At 36.5% G+C, this 13459-nt stretch overlaps 1 protein-coding gene across 1 annotated transcript in view; it reads right to left on the reverse strand.

Moving 5' to 3' along the window:
• Positions 1–1385: 1385 nt before the first annotated feature.
• Si (sucrase-isomaltase) overlaps positions 1386–13459 on the reverse strand; it is an 89933-nt gene continuing 77859 nt past the window's right edge. Inside the window, exons 42-48 of the mRNA XM_060378437.1 lie at positions 10663–10747; positions 10524–10580; positions 8732–8856; positions 4757–4845; positions 3202–3251; positions 2832–2999; positions 1386–1897 (exon numbers count right to left, since the gene is read on the reverse strand). Of these exons, the coding sequence (XP_060234420.1) occupies positions 1829–1897; positions 2832–2999; positions 3202–3251; positions 4757–4845; positions 8732–8856; positions 10524–10580; positions 10663–10747 (643 nt within the window). The 3' untranslated portion in view covers positions 1386–1828. The remainder of the gene's footprint in view (positions 1898–2831; positions 3000–3201; positions 3252–4756; positions 4846–8731; positions 8857–10523; positions 10581–10662; positions 10748–13459) is intronic.

Genomic DNA, 13459 nt, shown 5'->3' on the forward strand with positions numbered 1-13459 from the left:
TCCCCTATCAGTGACCTTGGAGAGAAGCATGGGAGAAGATGAGAGGGGGAGCATGGGATCAGGAGGAAATGAGGAAGGGGACTACAGCTGGGATACAAAGTAAATAAACTGTAATTAATATAAAAAATTAAAAAAGAAAAATATTCTGAGTCAGGTAACCCAGGCCCAGAAAGTCATATATGGTATGTTCTCATGTATAAGCAGATATTAGCCTTATAGTATAGGAAAACCACTCTACAATCCACAGATCCAAAGACACTAAGTAACAAGACAAGCCTAAATGAGGATGCTTAATTCTCTGTCAGAAGGAGAAATAAAATAGAGATCTGAAGTGGATGGAGAGAGAACTATGAGAGTGGGGGTAGGAACAGGAACAAAGGTGGGGATTAGGTAGGAGGAAATTGGGCGTGGCAGATGGAATGACTGAGAGATGGAAACAGATGGGTGGGGCAGCTCTGGGACAAGCTGGAGAACCACAACGAGGTAGGCTTCTGGGCAGATATTGGTGGAACTCTAGCTGAGCCTCTTAGCAGCAGAGGGGATATGGAGACTGAAGTAGCTCCCTCCTATAGCCAGGCAGGGCTTTCAGCGGAAGGAGGGAGACACCAACTTTCCCACAAAATCTTCAACCGCAGCCCTACAAGGATAAAGATGCCTGCAGGGATTGCAGGGATAAAGACAGAGCAGAGATTGAGGGAAGGACCAGGCAATAATTGACCGAACTTGACACCCACCACAAGGGAGAGAGCCAATCCCTGTCACTCTGCGTTACTTGGAGGGCAGTTGCCAAGCGTAACAACCCTTTTACAGCCTCCACACATCAGGGGAATTAAACAGGCGTAGAGAAACACAGAATTAGCCAGAGCACAGAAAGTCTTGTGGAAGAGTCCGGTTAAGGACAGAGGGACCCAGAGGAGACAAAGCGCCACAAGAAGACCAACAAAGGTAAGTAGCCTAGCCCCGTGGGGAATCACAGAGACTGGACCCCCAACCGAAGAGCATGGAATGGACCTACGCCTCGCATACATATGTAGCTGTTGGGCATCTTAGTCTTCAAGAGTGTCCCTTAGAAATTAGGGTGGGCGCTATCTGTGACATGGATTCTGTTGCCTGCTCTTGGATCACTTTTCTCTCCCTAGCTGCTGGGCCTTGTTGGACCTCAGGGGAAGAGGATGCACTTAATTCTGATGCAAATTGATGTGTTGGTAGTGGGGAGCTCCCCTTTTCTGAGGAGAAGAAAAGGGACAGAAAGGGGCATAGGGTCGGAACAAGAGGAGAGGAAGGAGGAGGCTGTGATATGCATGTAATGTGAACAAATACATTTAATTTTTTTAAAAATAAACAAACATTTTGCTATATAAATAAAGAAAAAAGACACATCTTAATGTAGTTATACACCTTTTATTTTCTGTTTTGTAATGTAATAATGTAATATACATTGTACAAAATGATTAAATTTGTGATTTGTTAAATAAGTTAAGTCTACACAATTGAATATATTATCACATATAATGTGCCATTACAAATATTGTTATTTTAAAAATCACTTCCTTTAAGCATATTCTAGTTATATGCATACGAGTTTACAGGTCTAGCTATTGCATAAAACATATTATAATTATTCAAATGCTGTTAAACCTGCTGAGCAGACGCCTCCAGGTTGCATTCATAGAATGAGATTAACATTTCTTTGTATGTACATAATAGAGAAGTATTTAGAAAAAGACTGTGATAACTCTATTTTAAAGAACGTAAGAGGTCAGGAAAGATGGAAGCAGAGGAAGGTGAACCATGGATCTGATATCAGTTCCTCCTCAGAAATTCAAACTTATGACCAGCTGATTTCTATTGGTTCATCAAGAGTAACATTCTTATTTTTCAGGTCAATTATTAGTATCTAAAAACAGAAAGTAAAGTTGCAATTAATTTAGGGTAGCTTAGTACCAAAGTAGTAGAAAGACTATATTCTAAGTTGCAAGGTAAATCCAACATGCAGAATAGACTTCAGTGCTAGCACAGCAAGTGTTCAGACTGAAGTAAAAGAACTTACACTCTGGGCTCTCTTGGACTCTAACATCCTGGGGAATTCATTAGAACCTAATCTTTTCAAAAGTTTTCTTTAAAACTGAATTTGAGCAACCTGTTATTCTGTGAAAACAATGTTTCCTCACAGGTATAGTCACAAACACATGGCCTACTCAGAGGAAATACTGGTAGCTGATTTCTTAAGTATATATTGTATTAAGTCCAAACTTATTGGTTATAAATTCACAGAACTTGGATGCAAAGTAACTTAAAGGTCAAATACCTGTATATATTTACTAACTTTGGAGGAAAGGCCTAAAATTATAGTGGAAAATAAAAAGCCCTTTCGGGCAGTGGTGTGCCTCACACACAAGAATCCTGAATGTCTGGCTCAGGGTCTTGCCACTCTCATGTCAATATTCATGGTGCTAAGAGGAGCTACATTGACTTTGAAACAATTTTCAGAGGCTTTTTATGTAAGATATATTCGACTCTCAAAAGTAAATCTTACTATTGAAAAGAGTATTTGAGAAATTGTTCCAGGTGAGAGAAATTTAGAATTTTAATCTAAATTAATATTGCTTATTTTATGTAAGGAAAATTATAAAATAGCTGCCGTTAAATTGATTGGTATGACAAGTTACTGAGGATATTAATACATAAATAAATATATGAGCGTAAAACATTAAATAAATGACAAACACCACAGTTACTTTGAAATTCTGTTTCTTTAGTCATGGCAATGACCATGAAGAATCATGTATTTTGCAGTCATGTTGAATAAAGCACATTCTTATGTCACTCACCTCCTTGGCTTCATCTTGAGTAAATGTAACTTGTTGTGTATTTCCACCATAAATCAAATTAACCTCATTGACTCTGGCTGTTCCTTTTCCCCAGACATTAATGTTTCCAAGTATCATCTCGTTTTTGTTTCTATACCCATATTTCAATACAGTGCTTGTTAAAGTTGTCTATAAAGTCAAAGAAAGAGAAACAAAGTCTCCATTAAAGTTTCAAGTAAATAGAAAAAATACATAGCTGTGAACCAGTATGAATCTCACTGAAAAACAAATAAGTGACTCAAGTATATTAAGTAATGTGTTTTATATGATGGACAAATAATAAAACTTCATACATCATTTAGTAAAATTGATGATAAAAGATATTACATACCTTATTTAAATTGAATTGTATCAAGGTATATAGATCTTTTTCATAAGTGTCTGTAGAAAGAGAAAAATGGTACCATATTTTATTGATACTTTCTTGTTAAAGTCAAACAAACACACAAAACAAATAAAAATGTTATTTACATCCATGACTTTATCTAAAGTCTATCTTGCCATAATCATAATATTGCTAACACTCACAAAAGCCTATGTAGCAAATTTTAGGTACAAGAAGAGAAATATTATAGAAAATGTATATTGCCATTATCATAATTGTCATTATTATTGTAGCTATTCTCATTGTACAGTGAAGAAATCTATTGTGAGACAATTAAACAAATGAATTTTTTTAAATATTCTTTTCCTTGTACTTATACAAGAACTGAGGATTTATAAAATGGCAGAATTAAAATATAGTCATATATATCATAAAGACAGGGACTAGTGTAATGTCTAAAAATTGATATCTCTCAATTCCACATCTATTCACACATGTCAGAATGTGCAAATTATGGTCTATTCATGTCATCAATTTTCTGAAAATTACTTTTCTGCTAATTTTTCAGATTCTAAATCTTATATTCTGCCACAAACACTTTTCTTTCTGCTTATGCACATAGACATGTAGGTTCTTATGTACGTGTCTTCATACAGGTATGTGTGTATATGTGTATTTCATGTGTTTGTGAAAGGTGAGTGATTCCAACTGTTTTTGGAGACGTTCTCCCACTAGCCCAGAGCTTGTCATATAAACTAAACTGCTTACACCTCACCCCAAAGTTAAGTCTGTCTCCAGTTCCTCAGTGTAGAATTGCCAGGGCACACTACTACAAAACAAGGTGAGGTATGTTCTTGGGTATGTTTTCAAGGCAAGCTCTTGAGTAGCTGTTTTCCCTACTCTCACATTATATGCTCTTAACAAAGCCTATAGATGTGCCTGATGCCAGTGTAGAGCAAAGCATATATTTTGAGAGACTTAGCTATTTATTCCAGCTATTTATGTTGAGACACCATTATGCGAACAATTAAAATAATGTAACTTTAAGATAGTTTACCATGGTAAGGTAAAAATAAGAAGCAAAAACACCAGCAACAAGGACAACATGGAATGTTAAAAGGAAAAGCAAAATCAGTAGCAACACAGTAAGGTGATTGAACTTATTTCAGCATGCTCTGCAGAATATATGCTGGACTTAGAGTATGTTGTTTTGTTTTGTTTGTTTGTTTGTAAATAACTTCTGCCACATCGGATGTGGCATGGTCAGCCCATTGACCTATCAGGTCAACCTAAATATCACGGTGCTGGATTCTGCTAAAGGTAAGCCATGCCAGCACAACTCACCTAGCTTATCCTTTAAAGCAAGCACTAAACATCTTTAAAGCAAGAAAGGAGCCTTTGCTTTTTAAATTTTTTATGTGTGCTGTTTCCAGCAATAATTATACTGTTTTCACATTAAGTGATATGTCTAGGCTTTTGCTCCGCTTTCAAAGGACAATAGTTAACACCGGGTGATTACGTCAACTCCGTGCGACGTAAGGCAGGCTGTCAGTGCACCCACCTATGGTCTCTCCATCATCCCAGAACAGAGTTCCTTGTGCCATTTGGTTATCGTCTGCAGCAACGATGAGCTTCATGGGATTCTTTCGACTACAAGAAAGAAATATGTAACCATATCTAATTTTTGGAGAATATTTGATATGATATATAGGAATATTAATTATAACGGAAGTTAAGAAAACAAACAAATATCTAAACAGAGAAAATGAGGAAGTTTCCTTCTATAAAATGAGAAGAGATACAGAAAAGAAATTCATCATACTCAATGTAAAATACCTCAAATATCATTTGCTTTAAGAGTTCACCTATTGCCATTAATCAGAAGAGGACTCAGTCACAGTAATTAACGACATTAAGCGTATGGGTACCCTTACTTTTATGCATCATTTCTTTAATCATTCTCTCTTTTCCTCCCTTCTTCCCTCCTTTCCTCCATTGCTCTCTCATAGTACCAGTGTCAAACACAGGTGTGTCCAGTATTCTACCGTTAACCTGTAGCCTCAGCCTTATTATAGAATTTTTATTACCTCATGCTTAACGTTTCTTCACATTTCTACATATAAATCATTCAAATATAAATTGCATATTAAAATAATGAAAAGAATAATCAGATAGTTCTAGATTTTTAATTGATAATGTCTTTCAGTTTATGCTTATTAATCTTATACTTATTTCAGTTTATCCTTACTTATGAACCAAGTCCAGCTCACTCTACAGCACTGTGTGAGAAATAACTTGGTTTGACAGCATCGAATTGTTAAAAAGGTATTCTCTAAACAAACTATTCTTTTCTGTCTTGGTATGGTAATCACAGATATTGAAAGACACACTGTTCTGAAGTTTCCTAACAAAATCAGAATTTTAAAACTCACATTTTCAGTAATTTCTTATTTAATTTTTAGGTAAGCATGGCAATGCACAAATATTTACACATGTAATAATTAATATTTACTTAGATAAGATAAATTATCTCTTATAAATATCCAAATATCTGGTTTAGTTATATGCATAGTAGCTTGTATATTTAATTCCATGTTCCCAGAATTTGAAAGACTGAGGCAGGAATATCATAGATTCAACATTCAGTTCTGCTGCATATAGATACTGTTCTGAAAACAAATACAAAAATCTAGTTAAAGCCACAGTTTAAAAAACAATCTGGGCACAGGGGTCTTTTCTGAGACTGATACTCTAACCAAGGACCATGCATGGAGATAATCTAGAACCCTTGCTCACATGTAGCCCATGGCAGCTCAGTATCGAAGTGGGTTCCCTAGTAAGGAGAAGAGGGACTGTCTCTCACATGAACTCAGTGGCTGGATCTTTGATCACCTCCTCCTGAGGGAGAAACAGCCTTACCAGGCCACAGAAGAAGACAATGTAGCCAGTCCTTTTGATAGTTGATAAGCTAGGGTCAGATGGAAGAGGAAGAAGACCTCCAGTATCAGGAGTTGGGAGGACATGAGGGAGGGAGGAAGGGAGTGATTGGGATGGAATGAGGGAGGGGTGTACAGCTGGGATACAAGGTGAACAAAAACAAAAGAAACACAAAAAATACTAATGAAAATTATATTAAAATGTATTATAGGTTACACTCTACTCCGTGTAAATATAATGTTAGTCCCACATCTAACTTGTTGACTTGTGACCCTCAGCACATAAATAAATAAAAAATAAAAAAGGAACAGTGAGTTTTATCCTCCTGTACCTACTTCCTGAGTGCTGCTCAGATTTCAGTTATGTTCCATCTTTGCTTAGTTCATGTAGGACTAGAGTTCATACACTCAGAGTTTCATGCTTGCTAGGAAACCTGTCTGAGGGTTCTTCATGGCACAAATTATATATTCATGTGTATAAATGGAGAGATGGCCCAAGCAGGTAAGGTGTCTGCTCATGGCCTCTGGGGTGCCATCATGTATCTTTTCAGGAAAGTGACCAAAGGAAAGAATGAGAAGTGAAAGGAAAGAGTCACTGTTACATCAGCCACGTGCCACAGAATGTACTCATGATCCTTGGAGGTTGACATATTAGTAGGGGTCCTTATAAATTTTATTAACTTATGAATATAAACAGTAAAATTCAAAACAGCTACGTCTCCCTTATTGTTCACAAAGGATAAGGCTTTAGGAAGATGGAAGATACCTCCACACACGGGGAGACAGTGCATGAATGAACTGTTGTTAACTATATTGCTAAGTGATATCAACAATATCTATTATTAACAGTCAATTAACTCTGTTAATGGATTCTGGATTTTCACAGAGATAAGTCAGAAAATATCTCACAGAACAGAAATGAAGAGATAGAGGAAGTGAAATAAAATGGAAGGCAAACTGAAATCTCCCAAATAAGCTTCATAAAATTGAATATTATTCAGTGATATAAATAAATAAATAAGATAAAATGTTAAGAGATGCAGGGAGTATGAATGAAAGTAAACCAAAAAGGCTACAGGCTGTGTAATTCCAAAAACATGTCATTCTATGACATGCAAATGGTGAATGCTAAAGGCTCAGTTCATTGCCATGAGTTCTATGAGGTTGAGTGGGTAGAAAATAAAGGCTATTTAGAGTGATGAACGTGCTCTGTGTGATATTACTCACTTGCTTAAAACCACAGATCATAAAAGAGCAGACACAAACCCTGGTATAAACTATTGACACTGGATGATATTGCTGGGTCCAAGCAGGTTCACCAAATATGGTGGGACTGTTTTTAAAAAAGAGGCTATGAAAATGACAAAGACCGTAGCTTTTCAGGTCTCATCAAGACTGGCTGTGCCATCTTCCTCTGAAGGCTAGGGGCAGATAGATAGGGAGGACGTCCTCCTCTGTCAGGGGACTAGAGAAAGGGCATAGAAGGAGAAGAGGGAGGGCATGTGGGACTAGGAGGAGAGAAGGGAGGGGGCTGCAGAGGGGATACAAAGTGAATAAAATGTGATAAATAAATTAATTTAATTATTTTTTTAAGAAAAGAAAATGGCAAAGGCACTGAAACCTCTATACCTTCCTATCAGCTTTCTACAATACAGATTTGTATTCTAGAAAGTCTTTATAAAATATAGTTTTCAGTTGCTAGACTGAAAATTTGCTCAGCATTATGAAATCCTGGATGTGTGAGCTCTAGTCCTACATGATCTAAGTAAAGGTGGAACACACCTACAATCTGAGCAGCACTCAGGAAGTAGAGACAGGAGGATCAAAAATTCAAGGTCATCCTTTGCTTCATAGGGAGTTCAAAACATGTTTATACTATATAAGACAGTGCCTCAAAAATTAATAATGCTTTTTAAAAGTTGTAGTTATTTCCATGTCATAGTTAAAAATAAAAAAAAGATGATGGCCTTGCTTAAGCAGCCACTCAAAAGGCAGAGTATTCATTGTGCATACTGATGCATATTAGAGAGGTCATTACGTTTTGGCCTGTACTCAGGAAAGCCTTACTTCTGAAGGGCATGTAACACTGGAAGACAATTTTACATGAGTCTTCATGCTCACTTCATGTTGAGAGATACTAGCAACTTTTCTTTTGAAATTACATTTTAAACAAATAAGTCAGGTGATATTGAAAGAAAGGATCTTAAAATTCTATGAATTACTACTAATGGTTATTATGTTTACTGTTCACTATAATAAAGTGACAGTGTGTCTACTTCCAAGCTGAGGATGAGTGGGATGGCTTGAGTCTCATAACAAAATATTCATTTCACCTAGGTTAGTGCATGCTTAACTGATTCTAAGCTCCAAGTGTGACATCTACCAGGATGGCTCTCTGTTATCCCAGGGGAATGAGGTAGCAGGGGAAACTGAAGTTCATCAAAAGTCTCATTTTCTGCCATCTCTTCTATTTATGACTAAGCACCCACGTTTGCACAGAAGGATCGCAGGCAGAAAAGCTCAGGTCATTTCTAACCACTGACTTTTAGAGCTGGACATATTACAACGAGGAATTGCAGTTCTAAAAGGAGTTAATGTACCTGAGATGTGTGTTCCGACTGGGTTCTTGACATGGTAGAATATAACCTCCTCGGACATGTAGACTGATTTCATCAAAAGGAGCTGGAAAGACTTGATATTGTCCTCTGACCTTTATATCTTCCCCCTGGTAACGAGAAAAAGAAGAGGAACGAGATATAACAATCAGTAATGCAAAAATGTAAGAAGGCACACTTATGAAATTAAGTGTTAGAATTTTTCACTTTAAAAACTGACAGAACTATTACAAATAAAGCTGCTACAAACATAGTTGAGCAAATGTCCTTATTATGTACTTGAGTATCTTTTGGATAAATGCCTAGGAGTGGTACAGCTGGATCTAGAGGAAGCACTATTCCTAATTGTCTGAGAAAGCGCCAGATTGATTTCCAAAGTGGTTGTATAAGTTTACATTCCCACCAGCAGTGGAGAAGGGTTCCCCTTTCTCCACAACCTCTCCAGCATGTGTAGTCACTTGAGTTTTTCATCTTAGCCATTCTGGTGGGTCGTTTTGATTTGCATCTCTCTGATGGCTAAGGACATTGAGCATCTCTTTAAGTATTTCTCTGCCATTCTATATTCCTCTACAGAGAATTTTCTGTTTAGCTCCGTACCCCATTTTTTAATTGCATTGCTTGTGTTATTGCTTTTTAACTTCTTTAGTTCTTATCCCAGATGTCCATCAATGGAGGAATAGATACAGAAATTGTGGTACTTTTACACAATGGAATACTACTCCATAATTAATAACAGGGGAACCATGAAATTTGCAGGCAAATGGGGGGATCTAGAAAAGATCATTCTGAGTGAGGTATCCCAGAAGGAGAAAGACACACATGGTATATACTCACTTATATAGACCTATAAGATATGATAAACATAATGAAATCTATACACCTAAAGAAGATAAACAAGAAAGAGAACGTGGGGTAAGATGATCAATCCTCACTTAGAAAGACAAATGGGATGGGCATTGGATGTAGGAGAAAACAAGTAACAGGACAGGAACCTACTGCAGAGGGCCTCTGAAAGACTTTACCTAGCAGTGTACCAAAGCAGATACTGAGACTCATAACCAAAATGTGGGCAGAGTGCAGGGAATCATATGAAAGAAGGGGGAGTCAATATGACCTGGAGAGGACAGGAGCTCCACAAGGATCAAATATATTTGGGTATATTTTTTATGAGACTGTTTCTCCAACCAAGGACCATGTATGGATATAACCTAAAACCCCTGCTCGGAGGTAGCCCATGGGAGCTCAGTATCCAAGTGGGTACCCTAGTAAGGGGAACCGGGACTATTTCTGACATGAACTTGGAATTGGAAGGGAATGAGGGAGTGGGATACAGCTGGGATACAAATTTAATAAAATGTAACTAATAATAATAAATAAATAAAAAGAAAGGAAGGAAGAAAAGGGAGAAGGAATCTGGAAGATTAGGGTTGAATACATTCTCTGTGTGTTTGAAAGTGTAATGAAACTCATTAATGTGCACAATTAATATAGACTAATTAAAAGGCTGAGGAAATCTAAAAAAGGCAGCAGATATTTGTAATATAGTACACCTTTCTGTTTCTTTGCTAGAACAAAACATGACTGCATAAGACACTAAAGGAGACTATATTAATTGTATCAGGGAATGTTAATTTGATTCAACTATAATTAAATGCACATAACTCATTCTGAATTTTTAAGTGGGAAATAAACAAATGCATAAATTACTTTATGAATAAATCAACCAAATATGATATATTTGTGTTTATTTAATTCTCAAAATTCTTTCAAAACTCACCGTATGGTAGTTAAACCACCGAGCATTGGGGACATAGCCATTCACACTGTCCCTGAACTGGAAATGAAAAAGAAAGTCATTGAGATCATCTGAAATAAAATTATATCATTTAGATAATACAAAACATGTTTATACATACAGGCTCAAGGACGGGGGTCACCATAAAAGCTGGACCCCACAGGAACTGCTTGTATATTTCCCAGGTTGTCTTATCATCAAAGAACCTTCACAAAAGAGTAACAAAGTATTCAATTAAACTTAAGAATTTAATCTCTTCTTCTAAAAAATTAATTTATATTTTTGTTAATTACAATTTATTAATTTTGTATCCCAACTGTAGCCCCCTCCCTCATACCCTTCCAATACCATCCTTCTTTCCCTTTTTCCTCCCAAGCCACTTCCCCATTCCACTGATATGGGAGTTCCTTCTCTCCTCCTATCTGAACCTAGCCTATAAGGTCTCATTAGGACTGGCTTCATTGTCTTCCTTTGTGACCTGGTAAGGTAGTGCCACCCCCCCTCCCCCGGTGGGGCAGGTGGTCAAAGAGCACTTGGACACTGAGCTGCCATGGGCTACATCTGTGTAAGGGTTCAAGGTTATCTCCATGCATGGTCCTTTGTTGGAGTATCACTCTCTGTGCCCAATTTATTTGGTTCTGTTGCTCTCTTTGTGGAGCTCCTATTCCCTGCAGGTCTTTCATCTCACCTTTCTTTCATATGATTCCCTGCACTCTGCCCAAAGTTTAGCTATTAGTCTCAGCATTTGCTTTGATACCCTGCTGGGTAGAGTCCTTCAGAGGACCTCTGTGTTGGGCTCCTGTCCTGTTCCCTGTTTTCTCCCTCTTCTGATGTCCATCCAGTTTGCTTTGCTGAGTGAGGACTGATCATCTTACCCAGGGTCTTCCTCCTTGATTAACTTCTTTAGGTGTACACAATTTAGTATCTATATTACTAATATAGATATATTACTAGTATAGATATAGATATATATATGTGTGTGTTTCTATTTCTGGGATACTTCACTTAGGATAATCTTTTCTAGTTCCCACCATTTGCCTGCAAATTTCATGATTCCCTTGTTTTTAAATGCTGAGTAGTATTCCACAATTTCTGCATCCATTCCTCTGCTGAGGGACATCTGGGCTGTTTCCAGCTTCTGGCTATTGTGAATAAAGCTGCTACAAACATGCTTTGAGCAAATGTCTTTGTTGTGTACTTGAGCATATTTTCGATATATGTCTAGAAGTGGTATAGCTGGATCTTGCGGAAGCACTATTCCTAATTTTCTGAGAAAATGCCAAATTGATTTCTAAAATGGATGTGCAAGTTTACATTTCCACCATCAATGGAGGAGAATTCCCCTTTCTCCACATCCTCTCTGTCATGTGTTGTCACTTGAGTTTTTGATCTAAGCCATTCTGATAGGTGTAAGGTGAAATCTTAGGGTCGCTTTAGTTTGCATTTCGTTGATGACTAGGGATGTTGAGCATCTCTTTAAGTGTTTCTCTGCCATTCAGTATTCCTCTATTGAGAATTCTCTGTTTAGCTCTCTACCCCCTTTTATCGGTCATCAGAACAAAATGCCAGGGTACAGGCTGGGGAAGGATCTTCACCAACCCTACATCTGCGAGAGGGCTAATATCCAGAATATATAAAGAATTCAAGAAGTTAAACAGCAACAAACCAAACAAATTCAAAAACAATAAAAAAATAGGGCACAGAGATAAACAGTGAACTTAATCTCTTTTCAACACCATAAAAGGCTTTGTGAGATCCAAGTTACCTGTAAAGTTGTTTTATTTTGATTTCTTTGTGTAGTCAAATGAAAACCATGCTCAAAAGTATTTAAAACAAAAATCTGTTCTATTACTTGGAACACAGTGTGGAACAGTGCAAACTTTATTTGTAAAACCAAATTTTGTCTAAATAATCTAAGAAAAAAGATTGTTAATAAATATTTTAACAGTTTAGTGACAGATCAGCATGGGCGAGACTTTATAGAGAAGAGTTGATACACCTGCCTAGATATCAACTTTGTCTAGTGAAGATCAACAACATTGAAAGGAGCAATGACAAACATCCTGCAAAGAGATTGGAAAACTCTCACTGTGTGGATGTTTGTTTATTTTAACCAAAGAGTTTTTAAGAGAAGATGTATGTTTACACCTGCAATCCTAACACATGAAAGCTGAGGCAGAAGAATGTGAGATAAAGAGCACCTGATTGCATGAGTTCAAAGTATACAAAGTCAAGTCGTGTTTCAAGAAACAACTAATCAAGAAAGTAAAAAAACAAACAAATGAACATGTTAAACAGGTAAAGGACTAAGAAAATAGAAATATATATATATTTTAACTTATTTATATGAGTTAAACTTTTATATATATTAATTTATATATGCTACATATATCTATAATTAAACATATTACATATATACAACTATAGTTCAAAATATAAAAAAACTAAAAATTAAGAAATTAATAAAAATCACAGTGGAGAGAGGAAAAATTGCCTTAGAGCATTTTGTAATGACTGACGTATTGTTATGACAACAAAGATGTAAGTTGGTTTCTAATATTGAAAATAATCATAAAAAATTTAATGTAAATTAGAAAATAGTTGTTATCAAATGTTCCTGTTTCTTATGCTATTGAAATTAAACAATTGATCATTTTTAAAATTAGTTTTAGTTTTGCTTTTGTTTCATTAGCAACCAGGAATAGTGGTAAGGTGGCCCTTGGGGGTTAGCCCTCAGTGAACTCCTCATGAGAGTCTTAATGTTTCTGGTTAATCTCTTGCATTTCTAACCTTTGAGAGTTTGATTATGGACTTAGAACGTTTTTCTGTCCTGCTGAGAGGCAGGGATACAGCTGGGACACAGAGTTAACAAAATGTAACTAATAACAAAAATAAAATAAAAAAAAAAACAAGAAATA

The sequence above is a fragment of the Meriones unguiculatus genome, chromosome 2 (assembly GCF_030254825.1).
Source record: "Meriones unguiculatus strain TT.TT164.6M chromosome 2, Bangor_MerUng_6.1, whole genome shotgun sequence".
NCBI lineage: Eukaryota > Metazoa > Chordata > Mammalia > Rodentia > Muridae > Meriones > Meriones unguiculatus.